The 23512-nt window shown below is 40.5% G+C and overlaps 1 protein-coding gene across 7 annotated transcripts in view; it reads right to left on the bottom strand.

The window, feature by feature from the left end:
* Nucleotides 1-23512, bottom strand: part of MYO18A (myosin XVIIIA) — a 572782-nt gene that overhangs the window by 1279 nt on the left and 547991 nt on the right. For 6 of the 7 annotated variants that reach the window (XM_082245143.1, XM_082245145.1, XM_082245146.1 and 3 more), the window contains one exon: nt 21415-22799. The exons of the other annotated variant lie outside the window; for it this stretch is intronic. In XM_082245143.1, the coding sequence (XP_082101269.1) occupies nt 21419-22799 (1381 nt within the window). In that variant the 3' untranslated portion in view covers nt 21415-21418. The remainder of the gene's footprint in view (nt 1-21414; nt 22800-23512) is intronic. 7 annotated transcript variants of the gene reach the window in all.

Below are 23512 nucleotides of genomic sequence, written 5' to 3'. Positions count from 1 at the left end.
CTCTGCCTCAAGAGAAGATTCAATGTATAATGTAATTCAATAGGATGGGTCCCTCCACTGAATAAATACACAAACAATTGAATAAAAGATTTACCCTATTGTTTATATAGTCATCAAAATGGGATCTAAATCCATTTAGATGCAGTTTTAATGTTCATCAGGACCCATTCTCTTTATTACATTATACTAGTAATCCTACAGTGTTCTTTACTCATTTAGTCATCAGTTATAGGTGTACCTTCCAGCCTCAGTGTGGAAGTATGAATATCCCTTAAACCGCACATCGAAGCAAGCCCACTCATGATGATATGTGGCAACCTCAGCCTGGGCTCCAACCAGGCCATGCCCCAATGTGTTTTGCTTCGCCCCTCGGAGCTTAATCATGGAGAAGTCTCCAGTGTGTCCTGTTTGGGTATGTTGTTTGATTTTTCTTGTATGATGCTAGGAATAGCTACTTGACTGGGGTAGAAGAGGGATGGCACAAAACAGTTGATTTACGAGGGGCAGAAATATAAATTAGGCCCTGATCCCAGGTTATAAATAACTAGCATAGTAGAGACTTGTAAAAACAGCCCTCCTATATCTCAGGCCATGAAGCTGTTTTACAAACATGTGCGATATATGCACCAGGAGAGGGAAAAGAAAACATGGTGGCAGCCAAGAAAATGTTTCCAGTAACTTATATTTATATATTAAACTGAGCATGAGTACTAACTTTGCTTAACTGAGTAAACATCCCTTTACTCATCACTAAACCTAAGTTAAAGGAGAATTCAGCACTGGAGACCTGATTAAACAGACCAAAGGCCAGTCATGACTCTAAAGAGAAAAATCCATCAAGAGAAATTCTGAGTGATGGCAAAGAGAAAAGTTAGCAAATGATGAATGCTAATCCATACACTAATTAATACTGAAATATTAGTTTTCAGTGGAATTGGCAATCTAAATTTGCTGCTAAACACAATTATCTATTTAACAAGATTAGTCAGAAGCTAATGCATGCCGATTTCAGCATTTACAATCATTAGGAATTTATTGGGTTTTCTTCACACATGCAAAAATATAATAAGAAAAATAAACAAAAAAAACGTTTATAAGGCGTGTTCAAATATTGGTAATTTTTTCGTACACACACAGGCAGATATTTTGTAAGCTGAACCAATATTCTTGAGAATGTGGCATAGCTAACTACTAAATTACACAGAGGACACATTAAAGTGTAATTATAAGTGTGAATACTTACAAATCAAGTATCTGTACTTATTCCCACACATATATATCAAAATCATTCGTACAAGCCATTGAAGATAATGATTGTACCTAGCAATGGCCGCTCCCTCGGCAGGCTGGGGCAGAGTATACGTATCTTAGTTGTGTGGAAGAGTTTAATGGACAAACTGGTGGAGGTCATGGTAGGGGGCTAAGGATACTCTACTAGTAAACAAAATCACACTTGCATTAAAAGTTCAATAAAGCTCCGTAAAACAATGATGCCTGCACTTGATGAACAGCTAGAGAACTGAAATGAATCATAATTCACTTTTTGACTTTATAAAAGCCAGAAGGAAACAAAGGATGTGTATGCCACAGCAACAAATCGAATACAATGTTTAACCTGTATTAGAAAAATATTCTTCCTGTGGGACACAAGCAGCTATTTATCCTTCAGCTTAAATCACCCAATATTGGTTCAGCCTAGCCAACCAGCTGCCTCTGTGCTGCAAGTACACCTATTGCCCCAAAACCTATTAGGATCTGTAGCTGGGCTATCTCAAACAAGGTGTTATATATATATATATATTTTTTTTTTTTAATTAGCAAAGAAATAAAATAAAAATTCTGCAATATTATGCTATATGATATTGATCTAGTGACAGAGATGTCCCAGCTAGACATTTTAAAATCAGTTGAACTGAATACATTTGCAGTAAGTTAAGGGATAATAACCTACAGATTGTCTGGGCAAAGAATACCAACATACTTACATTTTATTTAGCACACTGATTAGTCTGTTTTACCTGTCAATTAATGATGTAACATGAATGATCTTCTACAGACATGTAAATAGGAGTAGCACATTGTAAACGCACTAAGGCCTAAAAATGTATTTACAAAGTAACCACTTCATTAGATACAAATAATTGACAAAGTATTATTAGCACTAAATAATCAAATATTTTAGAAGGGAATCTGTAAGAAATATGGGAGTTCGCATTACTCATTTTTCTTTAGCTGTGCATGCTCCAAGACTGTCATCTTGACTCTGACTTCAATAACCATCAAGTCACCAAGCTGAAACATGTATAAGTGTATCACTGTGCTAACTTTTTCCACGTTTTGTTATGTTACAGCCTTATTCCAAAATGTATTAAATTCAATATGTTCCTCTAAATTCTACAAACAATACCCCCTAATGACAAAGTGAAAGAAGTTTATTTGAAATCTTTGCAAATTTATTAAAAATGAAAATTGAAATAAATCACATGTACATAAGTATTCACAGCATTTACCATGATATTCAAAATTTAGTGCATCCTGTTTCCACTGATCATCCTTGTGATGTTTCTACAACTTGTGGTAACTTCAGTTGATTGGACACGATTTGGAAAGGCACACACCGGTCTATAAAAGGTCCCAGAGTTAATAGTGCATGTCAGAGAACAAACTAAGTCATGAAGTCCAAGGAATTGTCTGTAGACATCTGAGACAGGATTGTATCGAGGCACATATCTGAGGAACAGTACAGAAAAATGTCTGCAGCATTGAAGATCCCAGTGAACACAGTGGCCATCATCAGTAAAAGGAAGACATTTTGAACCACCAGGACTCTTCCTAGAGCGGGCTGCCCAGCCAAACTGAATGATTGGGGGAAAAGGGCCTTACTCAGGAAGGTGATCAAGAACCCGATGCTCACTCTGACAGAGCCCCAGCATTTCTCTGCAGAAAGAGGAGAACCTTCCAGAAGAACAACCAACTCTGCAGCACTCCACCAATCAGGGCTGTAAGGGAGATTGGCCAGACAAAAGCCACTTCTCAGTAAAAGGCACATGACTTCCCACCTTGAGTTTGTCAAAAGGCACCTGAAGGACTCTCAGTCCATGAGAAACAAAATTTTTCTCATCTGATGAACTAAGATTGAACTCTGTCCTGAATGGCAAGCGTCGTGTCTGGAGGAAACCAGGCACCGCTCATCACCTGGCCAATACATCCCTACAGTGAAGCATGGTGGTGGCAGCATCATGCTGCGGGGATGTTTATAGCAGGAAGAACTGGGACTAGTCAGGATCAAGGGAAAGATGAATGCAGCAATGTACAGAGACATCCTTGATGAAAACCTACTCTAGAGCACTCTTGACCTCAGACTGTGGTGAAGGTTCAGGTTCCAACAGGACGACAACCCTGAGCACACGGCCAAGATAACAAAAGTAGTGGCTACGGGACAACTCTGTGAATGTCCTTGAGTGACCCAGCCAGAGCCCAGACTTGAACCCGATTGAACATCTCCGGAGAGATTTGAAAATGGCTTTGCACTGTTGCTCCCTATCCAACCTGATAGAGCTTGAGAGGTTCTGCAAAGAATTATAGAAACTGCCCAAAAATTGGTGTGCCAAGCTTGTAGCATCATATTCAAAAACACTTGAGGCTGTAATTGGTGCCAAAGGTGCTTCAACAAAGTATTGAGCAAAGGCTGTGAATACCTATGTACATGGGATTTTTTTCATTTTTTATTTTTAATAAATTTGCAAAGATTTAAAACTTTTTTCACATTCTCATTATGGTGTATTGTTTGCAGAATTTTGAGGAACATAATGAATTTAATCAATTTTGAAATAAGGCTGTAACATAACAAAATGTGGAAAAAAGCGTTGTAAATATTTTCCGAAGGCACTCTACAAGACTGTTGTTTAGACTTCACTGACTGCATTCTTGTCCCAGCCAGACATTTTAGTTCTATTGCACTGGTGGCACATTTGAAAAAGCTCAAATATAATAAAAATAAATAAATTTGGCTAATTTTTTTCCTGTATGTTCCACAATAAAAAAAAAACCCCGAAAATTAAAAAAATACCTAATGGCTACACAGATAACACCACCATAAAATAACATTTTCATTTAGAAATAAAAATAATAAATTCTGGGCCCTGGATAGTATATGCAAAACAAGCATGTTATTTTAATAATTGTCTCAATTGTTCTGGAGGTGATAAAACAACATCTGTTGCAGTGATCCCCCGTAAAAGACGGCTGAACTCCTAATCACACCTTGTAAAATATATTCACACATTTTTTTGCATCCAAAAGACAGGGGCTCCAACATTATGTTCACCAACTGTGTGTTAAATGGTTAAAGCAGCAACCTGCTCCATCTATTCTAATGAATTGCCATCATCATTATTTATTAATAGAGGTCTGCAGATCCTGAGAAACTGCACAATGCGGAAAGTGAAACAGCATCATTAAATACCGCTCTCTACCATTCAATCATCATGTGGCTGTGGACATTAATCCATTTAATAGATGTAAATTACCATCTACCACTAATTAATACATTTAACCCTAACAATTCCATAGTCCATCCTTTCACAATAAGACTTAAAAATCCCTGGTTCTCTTTTTTATATCAACTACCTGTAATATATTTGCTATTTTCATTTTATGCAATTTAGTCTCCTTTACCCTTCTTTCTTGTTTTTACACTTTGCTTTGCCTTTCTGGTGCTGGAAAACTGGTGAAAGGTTTAAATGCAGAGAACCTGGCACAAACAATGGTGCCCTACCCTAATTCCCCCCTTAACATTAACCCTCTATGTAAATCTAACAATAAACCGCTCTGTATCCATAACCCTAATCTCCTGAAACAAAACCCTAATGGACACTATAATGGTTTTGGCACAATTTTTTCATTAGTAAAAAAAAAAAAAACTCCAGGTGTTGTCTTTTAGTAAAAATGGCCAGCAGTGTTAAAAATACAAAAGCAGCTTTCACCGCCCAACTCACCTTCAACCCAAAACTGTCCTCTGCAGTAATTCCCTAGTGCCACTGGATGTTGGCAATTTTCTGCACTAAATGGTGGTCAGCATCATTAAGCCCACTTCCTCTGAGCCCAAACTGTCATGGATACTGCCCCTGGGTGAATGTCATTACAATATTCACCAATCTGCCAGGAATCAGAGAACTAGCGCACAGAATGATGCTCACATGTCACTGTGTGAGCCCTGTGTAGTGCACAAAAAACCGACCTCCGTTGCTGTCCCAGGGAAAAAAGAAGGCCATTTTCCATCACTGGATCAACCTGAAGGAGGGGGAATGGAGATCTGGAGTCCCGCTTTAAGCATATACAATTTATTCTTATGTATTAAAGCCGTAATAAACCCAAAACCAAAAAGGTCCATACAGACATGTTTGGGGTGGAGGAACTTGACTGGCCTGCACAGAGTACTGATCTCAACCCAATAGAACACCTTTGGGATGAATTAGAGTGGAGACTGCGAGCCAGGCCTTCTCATCCACATCTGTCCCCGACCTCATGAATGTGCTTCTGGAAGAATGATCAAACATTCCCATAGATACACTCCTAAACCTTGTGGACAGCCTTCCCAGAGGAGTTGAAGCGGTTATAGATGAATAGGGTGGGCCAATTCAATATTGAACCTTACGTACGAAAACTGGGATGCCATTAAATTTCAAGTGCGTGTAAAGGCAGGCGTTCCAATTTTGGTAATATAGTGTATTTATATATATACGTATATATACACATACACACACACAGTATCTCACAAAAGGTGAGTACCACCCCTCGCATTTTTGTAAATATTTTATTATATATTTTCATGTGACAACACTAAAAAAAAAAAAATCACACTTTTCTACAATGTAAAGTAGTTAGTGTACAGCTTGTAGAACAGTGTAAATTTGCTGTCCACTCAAAATAACAACACACAGCCATTAACAAAAGTGAGTACACCCCTAAGCGAAAATATCCACATTGGGCCACCATTATTTTCCAGCATTGCCTTAACCCTGTTGGGCATGGAGTTCACCAGAGCATCACAGGTTGCCACTGGAGTCCTCTTCCACTCTTCAATGACAACATCACGAAGCTGGTGGATGTTTGAGACCTTGGGCTCCTTCACCTTCCGTTTGAGGATGACCCAAAGATGCTCAATAATAGGTCTGGAGACATGCTTGGCCAGTCCATCACCTTTACCTTTCAGCTTCTTTAGCAGGCAGTGGTCGTCTTGGAGGTGTGTTTGGGGTTGTTATGTTGGAATACTGCCCTGCGGCCCAGTCTCCGAAGGGAGGGGAATCATGCTGTGCTTCAGTAGGTCACAGTACATTTTGGCATTCATGGCTCCCTCAATGAAAGGTGGTTCCCCAGTGACGGCAGCACTCATGCAGCCCCAGACCATGACACTCCCACTACCATGCTTGACTGTAGGCAAGACACCCTTGTCTTTGTACTCCTCAACTGGTAGCGTCCACACACGCTTAACACCATCTGAGCCAAACAGGTTTATCTTGGTCTCATCAGACCACAGGACATGGTTCCAGTAATCTATATCCTTAGTGTGCTTGTCTTCAGCAAACTGTTTGCGGACTTTCTTGTGCATCATCTTTGGAAGAGGCTTCCTTTTGGGATGACAGCCATGCAGACCAATTTGATGCAGTGTGCAGAGTATGGTCTGAGCACTGACGGCTGAATCCCCACCCCCTCAACCTCTGCAGCAATGCTGGCAGCACTCATACGTCTATTTCCTAAAGACAACCTCTGGATAGGACGCTGAGCATGTGCACTCAACTTCTTTGGTCGACCATGGCGAGGCCTGTTCTAAGTGGAACCTGTCCTGGTAAACCGCTGTATGGTCTTGGCTATCGTGCTGCAGCTCAGTTTCCGAGTCTTGGCAATCTTCTTTTAGCCTAGGCCATCTTTTAGTTCTTTGCCATGTGGTGCCATGTTGAACTTCCCGTGACCAGTATGAGAGAGTGAGAGCGATAACACCAAATTTAACACACCTGCTCACCATTCACACCTGGTACCTTGCAACATTAACGAGTCACAAGACACTGGGGAGGAAAAATGGCTAACTGGTTAATTGGGCCCAACTTGGACATTTTCACTTAGGGGTGTACTCACTTTTGTTTGCCAGTGGTTTATACATCAATTCCGGTGTGTTGAGTTACTTTGAGGGGACAGCAACTTTACACTGTTCTACAAGCTGTACAATCACTACTTTAGCAAAGTGTCATTTCTTCAGTGTTGTCACATGAAAGGATATAATAAAATATTTATAAAAATGTGAGGGATGTACTCACTTTTGTGAGATACTGTGTATACACTGCTCCAAACATTTAAAGGAACACTTTTTAATCAGAGTATAGCATCAAGTCAACTAAACTCCTGGGATATTGATCTGGTCAGTTAAGTAGCAGAGGGGGGTGTTAATCAGTTTCAGCTGCTTTGGGGTTAATTAAATTAACAGGTGCATTAGATGGGCAACAATGAGATGACCTCCAAAACAGAAATGGTTTTACAAGTGGACATTTTCTTTTTTCCCTTCTCATCTTTTTTGACTGTTTTTCACTAGTTTTGCATTTGGCTAGGGTCTGTGTCACTACTGGTAGCATGAAGCGATACCTGGACCCTATAGAGGTTGCACAGACAGTCCAACCCCTCCAGAATAGCACATTAATAGGTGCCATTGCCAGAAGGTTTGCTGTGTCTCCCAGGACAGTCTCAAGAACATGGAGGAGATTCCAGGAGAAAGACAGTTACTCTGGGAGAGCTGGACAGGGCCGCAGAAGGTCCTTAACCCATGAGCAGGACCAGTATCTGCTCCTTTGTGCAAGGAGGAACAGGATGAACAGAGCCCTACACCAACCTTGGAGCTCGATTGGCTTTTGCCAATGAACACCAGAATTGGCAGGTCTGCCAATGGCGCCCTGTGCTTTTCACAGATGAGAGCAGGTTCACCCTGAGCATTTGTGACAGATGTGAAAGGGTCTGGAGAAGCTGTGGAGAATGTTATGCTGCCTGTAACATCGTTCAGCATGACCGACTCATTGGTGGGTCAATGATGGTCTGGGGGGGGGGGGCATATCAATGGAGGGATGCTCAGGCCTCTATAGGCGGGGAGACAATGGCACCCTGACTGCCATTAGGTATTGGGATGAAATCCTTTGACCCATTGTCAGACCCTACACTGGTGCAGCAGGTCCTGGGTTCTTTCTGGTGCACAACAATGCCCAGCCTCATGTGGCAAGAGCATGCAGCCAGTCCCTGGAGGATGAAGCAAATTATACCATTGAATGGCCCCACACTTGCCTGGCCTAAATCTAATAAAAAACATCTGGGACGTTATGTCTTGGTCCATCCGACGCTGCCAGGTTGCACTTCAGTCTGTTCAGGAGCTCAGTGATGCCCTGATCCAGATCTGGGAGGAAATACCCCAGGACACCACCCGTCGTCTCATTAGGAGCATGCCCCGACGTTGTCAGGCATGCATGCATACAAGCATATGGGGCCATGCACACTACTGAGTACCATTTTAAGTTGCTGCAATGATTTTTACAAAATGGACTAGCATGCTGCATAATTTCTTCACTTTGATTTTCGGGGTGTCTTTGAATTCAGCCCTCTGTAGGTTGATAATTTTCATTTCCATCAAACAATGTGGCATTCTCTCTCTCCTAACACAATACCCAGTCCATATCACTATAGGTATCCAGCATGTACACACACACAGATAGGGAAAGCATCTGGGACTACTGTCTGGGGCACAGTGGTGCTTCACTTTATGCCGGATTACTATAAATAAAATATGTATGTGCGCCATGTATGTAAGGATTCTTTCATTTGAACATGGTAATGTTGATAGAGGCTGGAGTGAATCTGCTGGGAGATATTGAGGTTTTCCAATCTGATAAGCTGGATGCTACTGTTAGTAATCGCTTATACATTAACCCACTTTCCCTCCCGCCTCGTATTCCTGATTTTCTACCCCTATGAATCTTCATTGGGCTCCAAAATGCACCCTCCAGGCAGAAACAAATTGTGTTGAAGTTGTGCAAATTGCAGGCACGCTAGAGTATTAATCCAGATCAATGAGCGGAGGGAGATTGAAAAACAAAGGATCTGTCAGGGAATTTGCTGCCTGCCCTGCGAGGATTCTCCTAACTGAACAAACAAATGAACACGCTTAGCCCGGGAGCCAAGTCAGTCAGCTTGCAGGTGGAGGGCTCATGTAATATGCCAACAATGAACATGTTATGCATCGTGCAAGTTACTTCTCCTGGCTACATGGAGCACAACAAAATGTTGTGACTAAGCTCCTGTCATCCTATACACACACCTATGCTGACAATGTTTGATAGGTTAATTGGCGTTTGTTTAAAATGCAATACTTCAAATGCATTCTGTATGGTGCTAAATGAACTGCCGTACAAAGACGAACAGGCTTAGTACACAGAGCACAGCAAAGTGCAATACTGGTCTGCCAAGTACACTTTTCTTTAGCAATCAGATTCCAGTTTAATACAATCGGAACAGTGAAAAATAGTTGGTTACTAGATGCTATTGTCTTGCTTAATTGAAAAGTTTAACTGTCACACAAAAAAAATACCATATACACTGGGAACTAATCTGCCAAAGACTGCCCTTATTTATGTATGTGGTAAAAGCTGATTCTACAACCAATCAATATCACAGAACAGTGGAAGCTATTCTGTACTACTATACCACGCACGCCCTTGAAATGCCACATAGTGTTTAGGTCTTTGCTTACAAGGGTGTACAGTAACTTACAATCCAATAAAGATGCATCTACCTCAAGCATAGAAAGGCATTCACTTGTGTGTGAATAGAAATCTTATTTGTGCAAGCACTTAGTATAGTCAGGGCACAGCATATACACCATCGGATCCAGCTACTTGACCCTACTAAGGAACACCCAGAGATTTGTTAGTTGTGGCCAAACATACAAATAAACCAATCAAAAAAGCCAAAAGTGATGCTGCTGTACAATAGTTATATTAATGGATAAAATGGATTGACATCAGAACAGGTTTTCTTCAAGCGGGAAGACTGCGCAAGTTGGGTCTATAACAGCCTAAAGTAACTGGCCACATAGTTGCCCTATGTAGAAGGAATGTTAAGGCTGGCCATATATTATACAATTTTCCTTTAGATTTGTCAACACTATATATTATAAGCTCACATCTAAACACTTTCAATTTGTATGCAATCAGGCAGGCTCTTGCACTAGACAGTTAAAGGTAAATCTAAAGGAAAGTAAAGAAAAAAATTGTATAATGTATGGCCAGCCTAAAGCCTCGTACACACTAGTTTGGGTTGAACGAAATAAACCTGACAGCTCAAATCGGAGCCGCTGTACTAACAGTTGTGCTATTGTGTTCATGTGCTATTATGTTCCCCCAGAACACTCCGATTGATTGGAAGCCGGTCAGCAGACCTTTTTCAGCTGAATGGCTGGCTTCTATCGGACTGGCTGCAATACACATGGGTCAAATGTCGGCTGGTTCGCCTGACATTCAGCCCATGTGTACTAGGCCTAAATCTAGACTTTAAGGTGCTTGAACTAATTTAGTGAAAAGTAGTAAAAACTATTGCAGGCTATTGACGGGCTGATGTTTCAGGAACAATTGGCAACATAAATATCTTCCAATTCTACAAACTCTGCACATACAAGTAGGTACACTATGGTTGTGAGCTATGGGCTGCAGGACAGTTTGTTGTTAACTCTCTAGTTTGAACCTATGCTTTTATTACTAAAAAAGAACATACTAAACCGGACAGTGACTAAGTGGTTAGCTCCTCCACCTGGCAACAGTAGGGTGGTCAGTTCAAATCCCAACCACGGCACTACCTGCACTGAGTCTGCATGTTCTCCCTGTGCTTGCGTGCGTTTCTTCCAGGTACTGCGCTTTCCTCCCACACTTTAAAGACATGGTGGTAGGTCAATTGGCTCCTGTCTAAATTGGCTCTAGTATGTGTATGTATGAATGGGAATTAGGGACCTTAGATTGTAAGCTGCTTGAGGGCAGAGACTGATGTGAATGAACTATATATATATATATATATATATATATGTGTGTGTGTGTAAGCAATGCGTAAGTTGAAGGCGCTATATATACACAGTAAGTACCTAAAATAAATAAACAGCATTTTGTTAAAGCTCAACTCTTGCCAGAGCTGGCTATCCTCAACTCCCCAGCTGACTCCCTAATTATTTTGTGTTTTTTTTTTAGTTTTAATTAAAGTACACAAGGGTCAGTCACTGCCCTTTCGCTAATATAGAACACTTCCATGATTACGTTGCAGCTTGCCACTATTTAATCTTGGTCTGTATATTTACTGGACTGCTAGGGAGAAAAAAAAATTATTGAGGGTAGCTGTAGGATCCAGACCAGATCAGCATTTGAAGTATACATTTGCTTTTGTTTATGGAACATCTAGAAATGTTAATTGTACCCAAACTGTAGATTTAACTTTTTACTCTGAATTCCTCTTGAACAAAATGAGTGTACTTTCTCAGCCTTGAGTCTCCCAACTGTATATTTGCTGCATAATATTCCCTTAAACACTGATGCCTCTGACTGCAAGTCTCGTGAGGTTTGGAGTGGGATTTGGTGATGTCTTCCTGCTGGAGAGAAAGTTATACCTGAGGACCTGCAGTTTAAGGATCTCCCTACTTTATTCATTCGTTGGATGCATGCTCTTGCGCATCTTTCCTGAAGCTTCTTAAATATTATACTACTGGTCATCAGATCATCAGTTATCAGGAGGCCATCTATGAAGCAATGGGGAAAATAACAGCTGCAGGGAGCATATGAGCAAAACTGGTGACTAGTTCTTTCCTTTTTAGTTACTTTTTTTTTTCCTTTTTTGGAGCAGCTTTCACAGTACAGGTCCTCTTTAAATTGTTAGTTATAAAGGTAACTGAAGAGAATGAAAACTATTTCCAATTCCAATGTGTAAACATATTGTGTGTGGATGTGAATGCCTCCACTGTTAAAATAATTACATTATGTGGAATGGCTACAAGTCACAAGTAGCCAACTCCTTCTACTGTAGGCTCAAAGCTTTGTACTGAATCTCCCAAATAAAACATCTAAAAACAAAGAGCCACACAAGACAAAAAAAAGTTTACAAATTAATATTGGTTACCTGGAGCTCTCCTTTATATTGTTTAGAATAGGCCTGACTGAAAAACACTAAAATGCGTTGAATTAGGAGTTCGTGATCTAAACAATTTTATGAGATGCTAGTGACGTCTATGGTCACAAGATTATTTGTAAGCATTATTTTTGCTGTAAAAATGGCCTTCAACATATTTTTGTCATATGAATTCATCTGTCAAAAAACAAAGGACTTCAGCAGGCATAGCAGGGAAGGGTTAAAACATGTGTAAAGGTTTTATTGTTATCTGTGTCCCCCACTGGAGAGATTTCTACTCACTTCTTGTGTTGATGATAGGGGATCAGAGGACTAGAAGTGAAGGAAATCGCTCTGTTGCAAACAGCAATAGTAGGAAAAACGTATTTTTGAGTAAAGTGGAGAAGAATTACATTTCCTTCTATTTGTAACTATGGGGAAAATTGGGATTTCTTAGTTACAGGCTTCATTGTTTGGAGATGCATCAGACTATATCCTTTTAATGCTTTACTGTACTGGCAGGGTTGCCTTAATAGCAGAAAAGTATATAGCTGGCTATGATCCAATTTCTTGGCATTCATTTTTGGAGTACCATGGAGTAATGCATTTTCTCCTCTATGAGCACGATTCACTTAACAATAAACCTTTGTTTCAGGAAATAATGTACAGTTTGAAATAGCCAAATCAACAAGACTACAATAATGGAATTCTACAGTAATGATCAATGATCAGCTTAGTATTATAGACTCGAGTAGGACATTATTTCTGCTTGTACATGTGCAGACCAGAATAGCAATTATTGAAGGATGACATGAACTTTGTCTAGAGCAAAAAAAAAAAAAAATGCACTGTCAACAAAATTGAACAGCAAAGGATAAAAAGGCTCAGCAAACATACAAGGCATTCACCAATCAATATAAACACTTGCCTTGCAAAACATTTAATAAAAGAAAACTGCGCAACTTTTCGGTTCCAGAGATGAAACCTGAGGGATACTCTCATTTGTCTTAAGGAGGGATACTTTCATTTGTCTTAACCACTTGCTGACCAGCCGCCGTACTTATACTTCGGCAGGTCGGCTCTGTCCCGCAAAACAACGTACAGTGCCTTACAAAAGAATTCACCCGCTTGGCATTTTTCGTGTTTTGTTGCCTCAATTAACATGAACCTTGAATTAACATGAATTGTTTGAGGAATTGCATCATTTAATTTACAGAACATGCCCACAACTTAGAAGATGTTTATTTTATTTTATTTTTTTATTGTGAAGCAAACAACAAATAGGACAAAATAACATGTGCATAACTATTCACCCCCCTAAAGTCAATACTTTGTAGAGCCACCTTTTGCGGCAATCACAGCTCCAAGTCGCTTTGGATAAATCTCTATGAGCTTGCCACATTTTACCACTGGGATTTTTGCCCATTCCTCCTTGCAAAACTGCTCCAGCTCCTTCAAGTTGGAGGGTTTGTGCTTGTGAACAGCAATCTTTCCCCTTAAACCACTCAAGTGTTGCTTTAGCAGTGTGTTTGGGGTCATTGTCCTGCTGGAAGGTGAACCTCCGTCCTAGCCTCAAATCACGCACAGAGTGGTACAGGTTTTGCTCAAGAATATCCCTGTAATTAGCACCCTCCATCTTTCCCTCAACTCTGACCAGTTTCCCAGTCCGGGCTGCTGAAAAACATCCCCACAGCATGATGCTGCCACCACCATGTTTCACTGTGGGGATGGTGTTCTTTGGGTGATGTGATGTGTCGAGTTTGCGACAGACATAGCATTTTCTTTGATGGCTGAAAAGTTCAATTTTAGTCTCATCAGAGCAAAGCACCTTCCTCCATACATGGGAGTATCCCACATGCCTTTTTGCAAACTCAAAACGTGCCATTTTGTTTTTTTGCTGAAAGTAATGGCTTTCGTCTGGCCACTCTGCCATAAAGCCCAACTCTATGGAGTGTACGGCCTATTGTCATCCTATGTACAGATACTCCAGTCTCTGCTGTGGAACTCTGCAGCTCCTGCAGGTTTACCTTAGGTCTCTGTGTTGCCTCTCTGATTAATGCCCTCCTTGCCCGGTCGTGGAGTTTTGGTGGGCATCCATCTCTTGGCAGATTTGCTGTTGTGCCATGTTGGTTATGATAGATTTGATGGTGCTCCTGTGTTTAGGAACACAGGTCTTTGTGTTCATCCAGCAAGCCCATCTCCCACACAGTTAGAAAGCACCCCCTAGGGACTCATTTGACCCCTGGTTTTAACCCCTTCCCTGCCAGTCTCATTAATACAATAACAGTGCATATTTTTAGCACTGATTACTGAAGTAATGTCACTGGTCCCCCCAAAAGTGTCAAAAATGTCAGGTGTCCGATCTTTCCACCACAATGTCGCAGTCCCGCTAAAAACCGCTGATCGCCGACATTACTAATAAAAAAAAATAAAAATTACAATTTCCCCTAGTTTGCAGACATGATAACTTTTGTGAAAACCAATCAATATACACTTATTGGGAATTTTTTTTACCAAAAATATGTAACAAAATACATATTGGCCTAAAATGATGAAAAAATTGTATTGGGAATGTTTTATATTGTTTTTTCAGAATTGTAGCTCTTTTTTTTTGTTTATAGGGCAAAAAAAAAAAAAAAAAATTGCACAGGTGATTAAATACCACCAAAAGAAAGCTCTATTTGTGGGAAAAAAAAGAACATTACATTTTATTTGGGTACAGCGTCACAGAACCATGCAATTGTCAGTTAAAGTAATGCTGTGCCGTATCGCAAAAAATGGCCTGGTCATTAAGGGGGCAAAACTTTCCGGTCCAGAAGTGGTTAAGGAGGCCTTACACAGACAACTATGCATCATCTGCAGTAAATCTAAAACTGTAGGAATGAAATATGCGCTTATGAGCATAAGAAGTGTTTATTTTATCAGAACTCAGTAACCTGGATAGATCTCTTCTACATATTGTTATTTATAATGTTATTCTGTTACTACCCCAACCCTTGAATGGTCTTCAGCTACTAATGCTTTAAGCAGAATCAGGTGCTCTCACGGAGTTCCGTGGTGAAATATCTCCTCCACTGACCCAGGTTTTAGAACTTTTTGTGAGCATTACAAAGCCAAATTAATTCTTTACAAGGTAGAATATACATGTGTTTAGAGAATTCGAAAGGAGAAAGAAAGACACACTTGTTAAGGGCTTGTTAGAGTCCACAAACTATTGATGGTAATCCTAACATAAAAAACAGGCAATAATTACACAAAACCATTTTTTTTTTTTTTTTAGCTTTTGGATGGAATTAGCCTTTGAAGAAAAAATAAAGACTGCATTTGGCCCAAACTTTTTTTTCTCTGTATATACAGTGGATATAAAAAGTCTACACACCCCTGTTAAAATGTCAGGTTTCTGCGATGTAAAAAAATAAGACAAAGATACATAATTTCAGAACGTTTTCCACCTTTAGTGTGACCTATGAACTGTACAGCACAGTTGAACAACAAACTAAAATCTTTTAGGTGGAGGGAAGTAAAAATAAAACTATAACATAATATGGTTGCATAAGTGTGCACTCCCTTAAATGAATACTTTGTTGAAGGACCTTTTGATATTACAGCACTCTTTTTGGGTATGAGTCTATCAGCATGGCACATCTTGACTTGGCTATATTTGCTCACTCTTCTTTGCAAAAACACTTCAAATCTGTTGGATTGTGATTATTTCCTGTGCACAGCCCTCTTCAGATCACCCCACAGATTTTCAATGGGATTCAGGTCTGGGCTCTGGCTAGGCCCTTCCAAAACTTTCATCTTCTTCTGGTGAAGCCATTCCTCCGTTGATTTGGTTGAATGCTTTGGGTGGTTGTCATGCCGAAAGATGAAGTTCCTCTTCATGTTCAGCTTTCTAGCAAAAGCCTGAAGGTTTTGTGTCAATATTGACTGGTATGTTCATAATTCCCTCTACCTTAAGGCCCCTGTTCCAGCTGAAGAAAAACAGCTTCAAAGCATTACCCTGCCACCACAATGCTTCACTGTGGGTATGTTGTTGTTCTAGTGATGTGCAGGGTAGTTTTTGCGCCAAACATATCTTTTGTAGTTATGGACAAAAAGTTCAACCTTGGTTTCATCAGACCATAACACATTTTCCCACATGCTTTTGTGAGACTTAAGATGTGTTTTTGTAAAATTTAGCTGGGCTTAGATGTTTTTCTTGGTAAGAAAAGGCTTCCATCTTGCCACTCTACCCCCTAGCCGAGACATTGCCAGACATCTACCTACCCCCTAGCCAGTACTTGCAACATATGAAACTCCTTTAATGTTGCTGTAGGCCTCTTGGCAGCCTTCCTGACCAGTTTTCTTCTCGTCTTTTCATCAATTTTGGAGGGAGGTCCAGTTCTTGGTAATGTCACTGTTGTGCCATATTTTCTCCACTAGATGACGACTGTCTTCACTGTGTTCCATGGTATATCTAATGCCTTGGAAATTCTTTTGAACCCTTCTCCTGGCTGATACCTTTTAACAATAAGATCCCTCTGTTGCTTTGGAAGCCCTCTGTGGACCATGGATTTTGCTGTAGGATGCAACTAAGAAAATGTGGGGAAAGACCTACTAGAACAGCTGAACTTTATTTGGGGTTAATCAGAGGCACTTTAAATGATGGCCGGTGTGTACTGACTCCTAACTAACATGAGTTTGAATGTGATTGCTTAATTCTGAACACAGCTACATCCACAGTTATAACAGGGTGTGCACTGTACAGGACGCCAAGGTTGGGTCGCCAAGGCTGCTATATAGCACCGATTTTTGGGTTATGGTCCCTTTAAGGGAAGTGTGGAAGTACTCAGGGGGTCACCCAGGATGGGTGAGGAATTCCCAGGAATGGCCTGAAACAGGAGAGGACTGACTCGCAGTTCTCTCTGGTTTAATAGAGAAATATTTGGGACCCGGGATTTCGGAGACCCTGAAGCGATATTCGGGTGGGAAGGGGTCTCCACTTCTGACTATGAGGATTCCAGCACACACAGGATTAAGAACCTCCAGGAAGCAGCTCTTAACGACAGGAAATAGTGATAGGTGTGGCGGTGAGGAGTTGGTGTATGCACCTGTTTTGGAGACCTGTGAGTTTGGCTGGAGGCTGCAAGAAACAGGACTGAAGGACTGTTAAACCTTGGGGCGAAGACCCAACTACAAACTGTAGGTGTTTTTGCTTTAACTTTGTGCTGAAGATAAGCGGACTTTATCTTGTATTGTTCTGCTTGTGTGCTGCTGGAAGCCTTATTTTTGTGTTACCTGCTGAATAAAAGCCTTTTTGTTTAAAGTTTAACGGTTTTGCACTTGGTCCTGTGGAGCTACAATCCCCCCAAACATTACAGCACACTTATGCAATCACATTTTAGTTTTGGGTTTTTACTCCCCACCCCCACAAAAGATTTCAGTTTGTTTTTCAACTGAGTGGTACAGTTTATAGGTCATATTGAAGGGGGAAAAGGTTCTGAAATTATTTACCTGTCTAATTTTTTTACATCACAGAAACCTAACATTTTAACAGGGGTGTGTAGACTTTTTATATCTATTGTAGCAGTGCATCATTCACTAGGGAGGGTAACCTCCCTAAAGAAAACGCAGTCAGCAATAAAAATCTGACAGAGGTTGTAATCTTTCCCCACTCAATCCAATAAAATTAATTGCTTGGAGTTGACAATTCAGTTTAGTGGGGTATTCCTTACATTATGTTTAAGAGGAAAATGTATCCCTCTATGTCTTGAAGCAAAACCCCAGTAAAAAAAAAAAAAAAAAAAAAAACAACAAAAAGCAACTTTGGCTGCGATACTCGCCTCATTGTCACTGTTTTTTTTTTTTTTTTTTTTACAGAAACTACTTTTTAACACTAGATGAGTTCTTCTTCTGGGTTGAAGTAATTCAGCCTACTTCCAGCGAGCAAAATACTTAATGGACCCACCTCCTGGGTTGTGTCTTCATGCTAGCCTGGGCCCAAAGTACAGACTTGTTTTTGTCATCACTACAGTGACATTCAATGCAGCATTAAAGAGTAACTCCAAAGAGAATCTAATGGGATTGGTTTCATAATTATCAATCAGCTGCTGCACCTGCAGAGCTATAATGAGGAAAGCTGCAGATTCTGCATCCCTTTAGACATGATTTCCTATTGGAAGTATCTCACCAAAATAGACATTTTTGCTGCAGGGGATGCCTGAAATCTGACTCGTATCCAATTATAGACTTCTGGGAAAATCAGTGTTCCAATCACACAAGCAGGATATTATGTTTCTGAGGGGCATTCTGTACATATTCTGTGTGCAGAACACCTCCAAGTGGCCCTATGGCATTGCATTTTACAGAAAAATACAGCGCTACAGATTGAAAAGGAAAGGTAATTTTTATATACATGCAATTACAATATGACTCGTTTTGCAATTGTATATGCTATATTATTTTTTTTTTTATTTGCTTTTTTTTCCCCATGAAAGTGGAGTTACCCTTTAAGGATCACCCACCACTGCTGGAGACTTCACCAGAACGGCAAAAACAGCCCTAACACTAGATGGAGTTGTTCTGGGTTGAATGATGGCCAGAGCCATCCAAATTACTTCTTGTGAGTTAAGTCTTTCATGGACCCACCTCCTGGCTGATGTCTTCATGCTAGTCTGGGTACAAAGTACAGAGTTTTGTTTGCATGTCATTACATCAGTGACATTCTGTGCTCCACGAAGGACTGCCCACCACTGCTGGAGACTTCACCGAACCACAAGTAAACGCAGTGCAGCACATCTATATGGCAACTTACATTTTCCCAAGCATTGCCACATGCATTATAGTGTGCGCAAACCCTGAGCTACCACTGAACCTTTAGAAAAACAAGCAATATTTTGCCAGCAGGTGGTGCTGCAGTTGATGCCTTGAATTACAGAAGTTGCATAAAGGTTTGAGGAAATGTATTGGAGAAACAACATGTTATCAACCATAGTAGATGTGACTTTTTACTTTACTTGTAAAATGCTTTTAAATTAAATTTGTGCAGAAAAAAAACAACAACAGGTTCACTGCCTCCCTCCCCAGCTACCCTACTTTTAAGCACACAATGGGACCAGAGCATGTATGTAAAACGAAAATGTACTTAAAAGTGAAGCAATACCTTTTTTCACTTCTCAATGCATGTAAATACGCTAGCTCCATAGGAAATCTTGGTCAGCTTGACACAGCACTGCTCCCAAACCATAAGTGACAAGGACACCAAACTTGGGAAGCATGTTAGGGGACCCAGGACTATCACTTGGTAGATTACCTAGGCAACCTGGCCGGCCATACAATAGGTTATGTTGTAGTCTTGGGTCCCCTCTCGGTGCTCCCCAAGTTTGGTGTCCCTGTCACTTATGGTTTGGGAGCAGTACCATGTCAAGCTGACAAAGATTTCCCAAAGACGCTAAGGTTAGACAGGGAGCAGTGCCATGTGAAGCTCACCAAGATTTCCCATAGATGCCAATGTTAGACAGGGAGCAGTGCCATGTCAAGCTGACCAAGATTTCTCAAAGATGCCAATGTTAAAAACCGGCAACCATGTCTTGTCAAGCTGACCAAAATTTCCTATAGCCGCCAATGTTAAAAACCGGGAGTAGTGCCATGCCAAGCTGACCAAGCAGCCCGTACACGTGAGCCTACCTAAAGTAAGTGTACGTAAAACGGGTTATGCCTGTATTCTCTTTTTTCTTTGCAGAAGCCCTCCTGTGTAAGCCACGAGATGTTTGACTGGCTATGGACTCCCCATATGTAATAGTGCTTTTTGACTGGTCAGCACTGTCATATGGATTAAGTCACAGGATCCCCTCATGCAAAGGAGCAACAAAAAGATAAGTATGTGCTCCGGGGGGGGGGGGGGGTGGTTTAGTGCATGCAGGGCACAAAAATCCATATTCAGTAATTTTTCTATGTATGTTGGGAAAATCTGGCAATCTTTTTCATAGTTCTCAAAAGTACAAAGAGCATGCTCAGTTCTGCTAGATGGACTGAGCAAACCCTCATGAATATTTAAGTACAAGACGGGCAGCAAAGAAAATTGCTAAAACAAACATACTACAGAGAATGTGACATGAAATTATATAGAGTGTATGCTCATACACAGATTTCCTGCTGTGTGGGGGGACAGGTTCACTTTAACACTGTGTTATATGAGTCAACAGAAAGAAGAGTACAATGTTGTAACACAGAAGAGGAAACTTCATCTCTGTTGGAAAGGAAAGAGTTACACAGCAAGGTGCTAGATTGCTGCAAAGTGACCATGGATAATAAAACAGGCGACAAGAACTGCAAACTGCTCCTGCTGTGCAGATTAATTTTCAGTCTGTTCACTCACTAGCTTCCTTGACAGAAAGAGCTACACAATGCTTAGCAGAAGTACTATTTTCAACAAATATGTATAAAGGGATATTTGCATATCTGTGGATCACAAAACTCTTTTCAGGACTGGAAAGATTGAGGTCACTCAACAGGAGGTGCAGGAGCTGAACAGAACAGAAGCACAGGCTTTAAAACATAACTGTGCCCTAGGCTTGTGTTTTTATGCAAGTGGATTTCCAGGGCTGGCTCAATGTAAATGTGCAGTCTGCTTCACCTTAGAAAATATTTTACCAAGAACATCTATACAGTACATGTATGACATTGCCAACACACATCCTAAAAATATAGCTCTGTAACATTTATTATAAAAGTTATTAAAAGGCTGCAGTGCTGGATCTTTCTTATCTATGCAGCCTGTTTTAACTGCCTGCTGAGTATAAATGTTTTTCTAGAACAAATTATATAATGAGCACTGCCTCATTGAATGTTGCTTTTCCATGCTGATCCTCATCTCTCTCTCCCTGGGCCAACATTTAAAAAATTGGTGATCACTACTCAAACTCTTGCAGGACAAGTATTCCCTGGATAAACCAAAAGACTTCATTTTCAATTTTGACTGGAGTGTTTCTAACCAGAGCTTGCACTGTTCTGCAAGTGTGCATCTAAAAAGTATCAAACTAGAAAGTTTAATGTGCAAAAAACAAACTTCACAATAACTGCACTCTAGCACCAGAAAAGCCAATCCAATTTAAAAACAAAGAACAGAATGTTGCAAACGTGAATGTGAGAGATTACAACACAGGCTATGTTAAAACAACTCAATCCAAATGTCACCCTGAGTTAATGTTAGTAATCCACACCATTCAGAGCATGCTAGGTCACTCACGAGCAAACACCTACTGCGTTAATCACTTTCTGGCCGGTATAAATATTTCATCATCAGACTGTCAACCTGCTTCTTCCTCTTCTTATCCTCCTTCTTTGACTGCTTACTGTTTTTCTCATCTTTTTTGTCACTTTGAAGGTCTTCTTCATCTAGGTCCCTATTTTTGGGCCCTTTTTTCACACTACCCCCACTACGGTATGATACTGTAGAAACAGATGAGGAGTCAGACTCAGATGATGAGGATGATGAGGAGGATTCAGATTCTTTCTTCTTTGACTTCTTCTTGGATTTCTTGGAGCGCTTTTTAGAACTCTTCTTTTTGCGATTGTCCTCAGATTCAGAGTCAGAGCTACTTTTTCTAGCTCTGCTTTTCCTGCTTGGTGCCCGAGAGAATTCCATAGCTGAAGCTGACCTCTTGAGTCCAGAGGATGACTCTCCTTTTTCTCTGTGCAAGCTTTTTATACTCCGTACACTTTTTGAATCATCTTCATCATCAGAATCAGGATCAAGACTCTTCCTCTTGAACTTTATAGGCTTATAGCTCAGGACCTCATTGATTGCAGCCTCAAGATCTGGATCTAAGTATTTGCGATGAGACACCGGCTGAAGATCTCTGCTTTCAAGTTCATTGTCATCTGCGCCTGGTGTTCTTGCTTGAGGAGGTACAGAAAAACTACGCCCAGAATGCTGACTGTACAAAGAGCGAGTATCACTAAATCCAACACTAACAGAATCATCAAAATCATCTAAAGTGCTTCTGGCCATAGACATTCGAGTGTCTGATCGATTTCCAAGAGTAGGGCTTTCCAGGCCAAAGTCAGAACGTCTACTAAGCGAGGGACTTACAGCTGAAAAACCATTACGTGTCTCCTCTAATTTGGAAGTACTGCGTCTTAGACTTGGAGGACTGGTAATACCAAAGCTCAGGGTTGACTTTGTGTCATCTTCATCTTCCAAACCTCGCCTGCTAGATAGACGACTGGATACAACAGAAACTTTATCAAATTCAGGACTTGCAATTGACCACCTCTTGTCAAGTCCTTTCCTCGCCCTACTAGATGCCTCAGTAAATGCTTGAGAAACCAAAGATGAGCGATCATCCAAGTCTTCACTGCCTTGAGATTTTCTCCACGAGCTTACTGATAATGTGTCATCAAGAACGCTTCCTGCAGAATCTTTTGGAGCCTTACGGAAGGATCTCTCTGGGGAATCAGGTCTTTCTTTCAGAGTTGAAAAGAGTGAATCCTCATCACCTTTACCGCCTATGGAGTCTTTAATAACTGCTCTCTTTCTATAACTCAGAGAACTCATTACAGACATTGGCCTCTCCTCCAACTCTTTCCCTTGTTTGACTGGCTTGGCTTCCTTTCCTTCTTTTAAGTCTGTACTTTGGCTAAGTCTTAAGTTTTGAGTATGTGTGGAATTTAGAAGGGTGAAACAAAGTAGACAGAAAGAGTTAAATATAAATGAAAAGCAAAGGGAAAAAGAAAACATGATATCTTTATAAACAGAAGAGAAAATAAAATAGCTTAAATGTAATGTAAAAGGAAGACAAATATATAATCATGTACATTAAAATGATATAACTACGCCATTTAAAAGAATATGGCATTCTTATGTAAACTTTCTAAGGTCAAAGATAGAATGAATATTACCAGTGGAGCCTAAGGATCTAGGAGTTGGTTTTTACTAACAGAACACTGTGCTGCGGTAAATGAGCTCCCAGAAATGGGTGATGCTACAAGTAACAAAACACAGACCATCTAATCGACTCCTACTGACTAAATTATTGCTTTGGCCAGATGAAAGAATTAAGAGCTCATGGCAGCCCATTTGATCTCAACAATATGCCTTGAAAAATGAGTTTAGGGACATTGGCATCGAGTTGCAATGCTGTGGCCTGATGCTAATTGCTCGGAAATGACTAATGTATAGCCTGATTCAAGCTGGCTAGAGAGCACCCCAAGTTATAAATTGTGATTGGTTTCCTGCTTAATGACGCACACAATTTGCTGATGACCCTCAGCAGAAGGATGCAGGCTGACATAAACATGCTCCTTCAAGAAGTCTTCCACATCGAGGGCCTGCTTAACGAGTGAAATAGACAATTAC

Source organism: Pelophylax lessonae (assembly GCF_965119305.1).
Source record: "Pelophylax lessonae genome assembly, chromosome: 2".
NCBI lineage: Eukaryota > Metazoa > Chordata > Amphibia > Anura > Ranidae > Pelophylax > Pelophylax lessonae.
The sequence above is the reverse complement of the archived record's forward strand: the minus strand, read 5'-3'. Positions and strand labels throughout refer to the sequence as shown.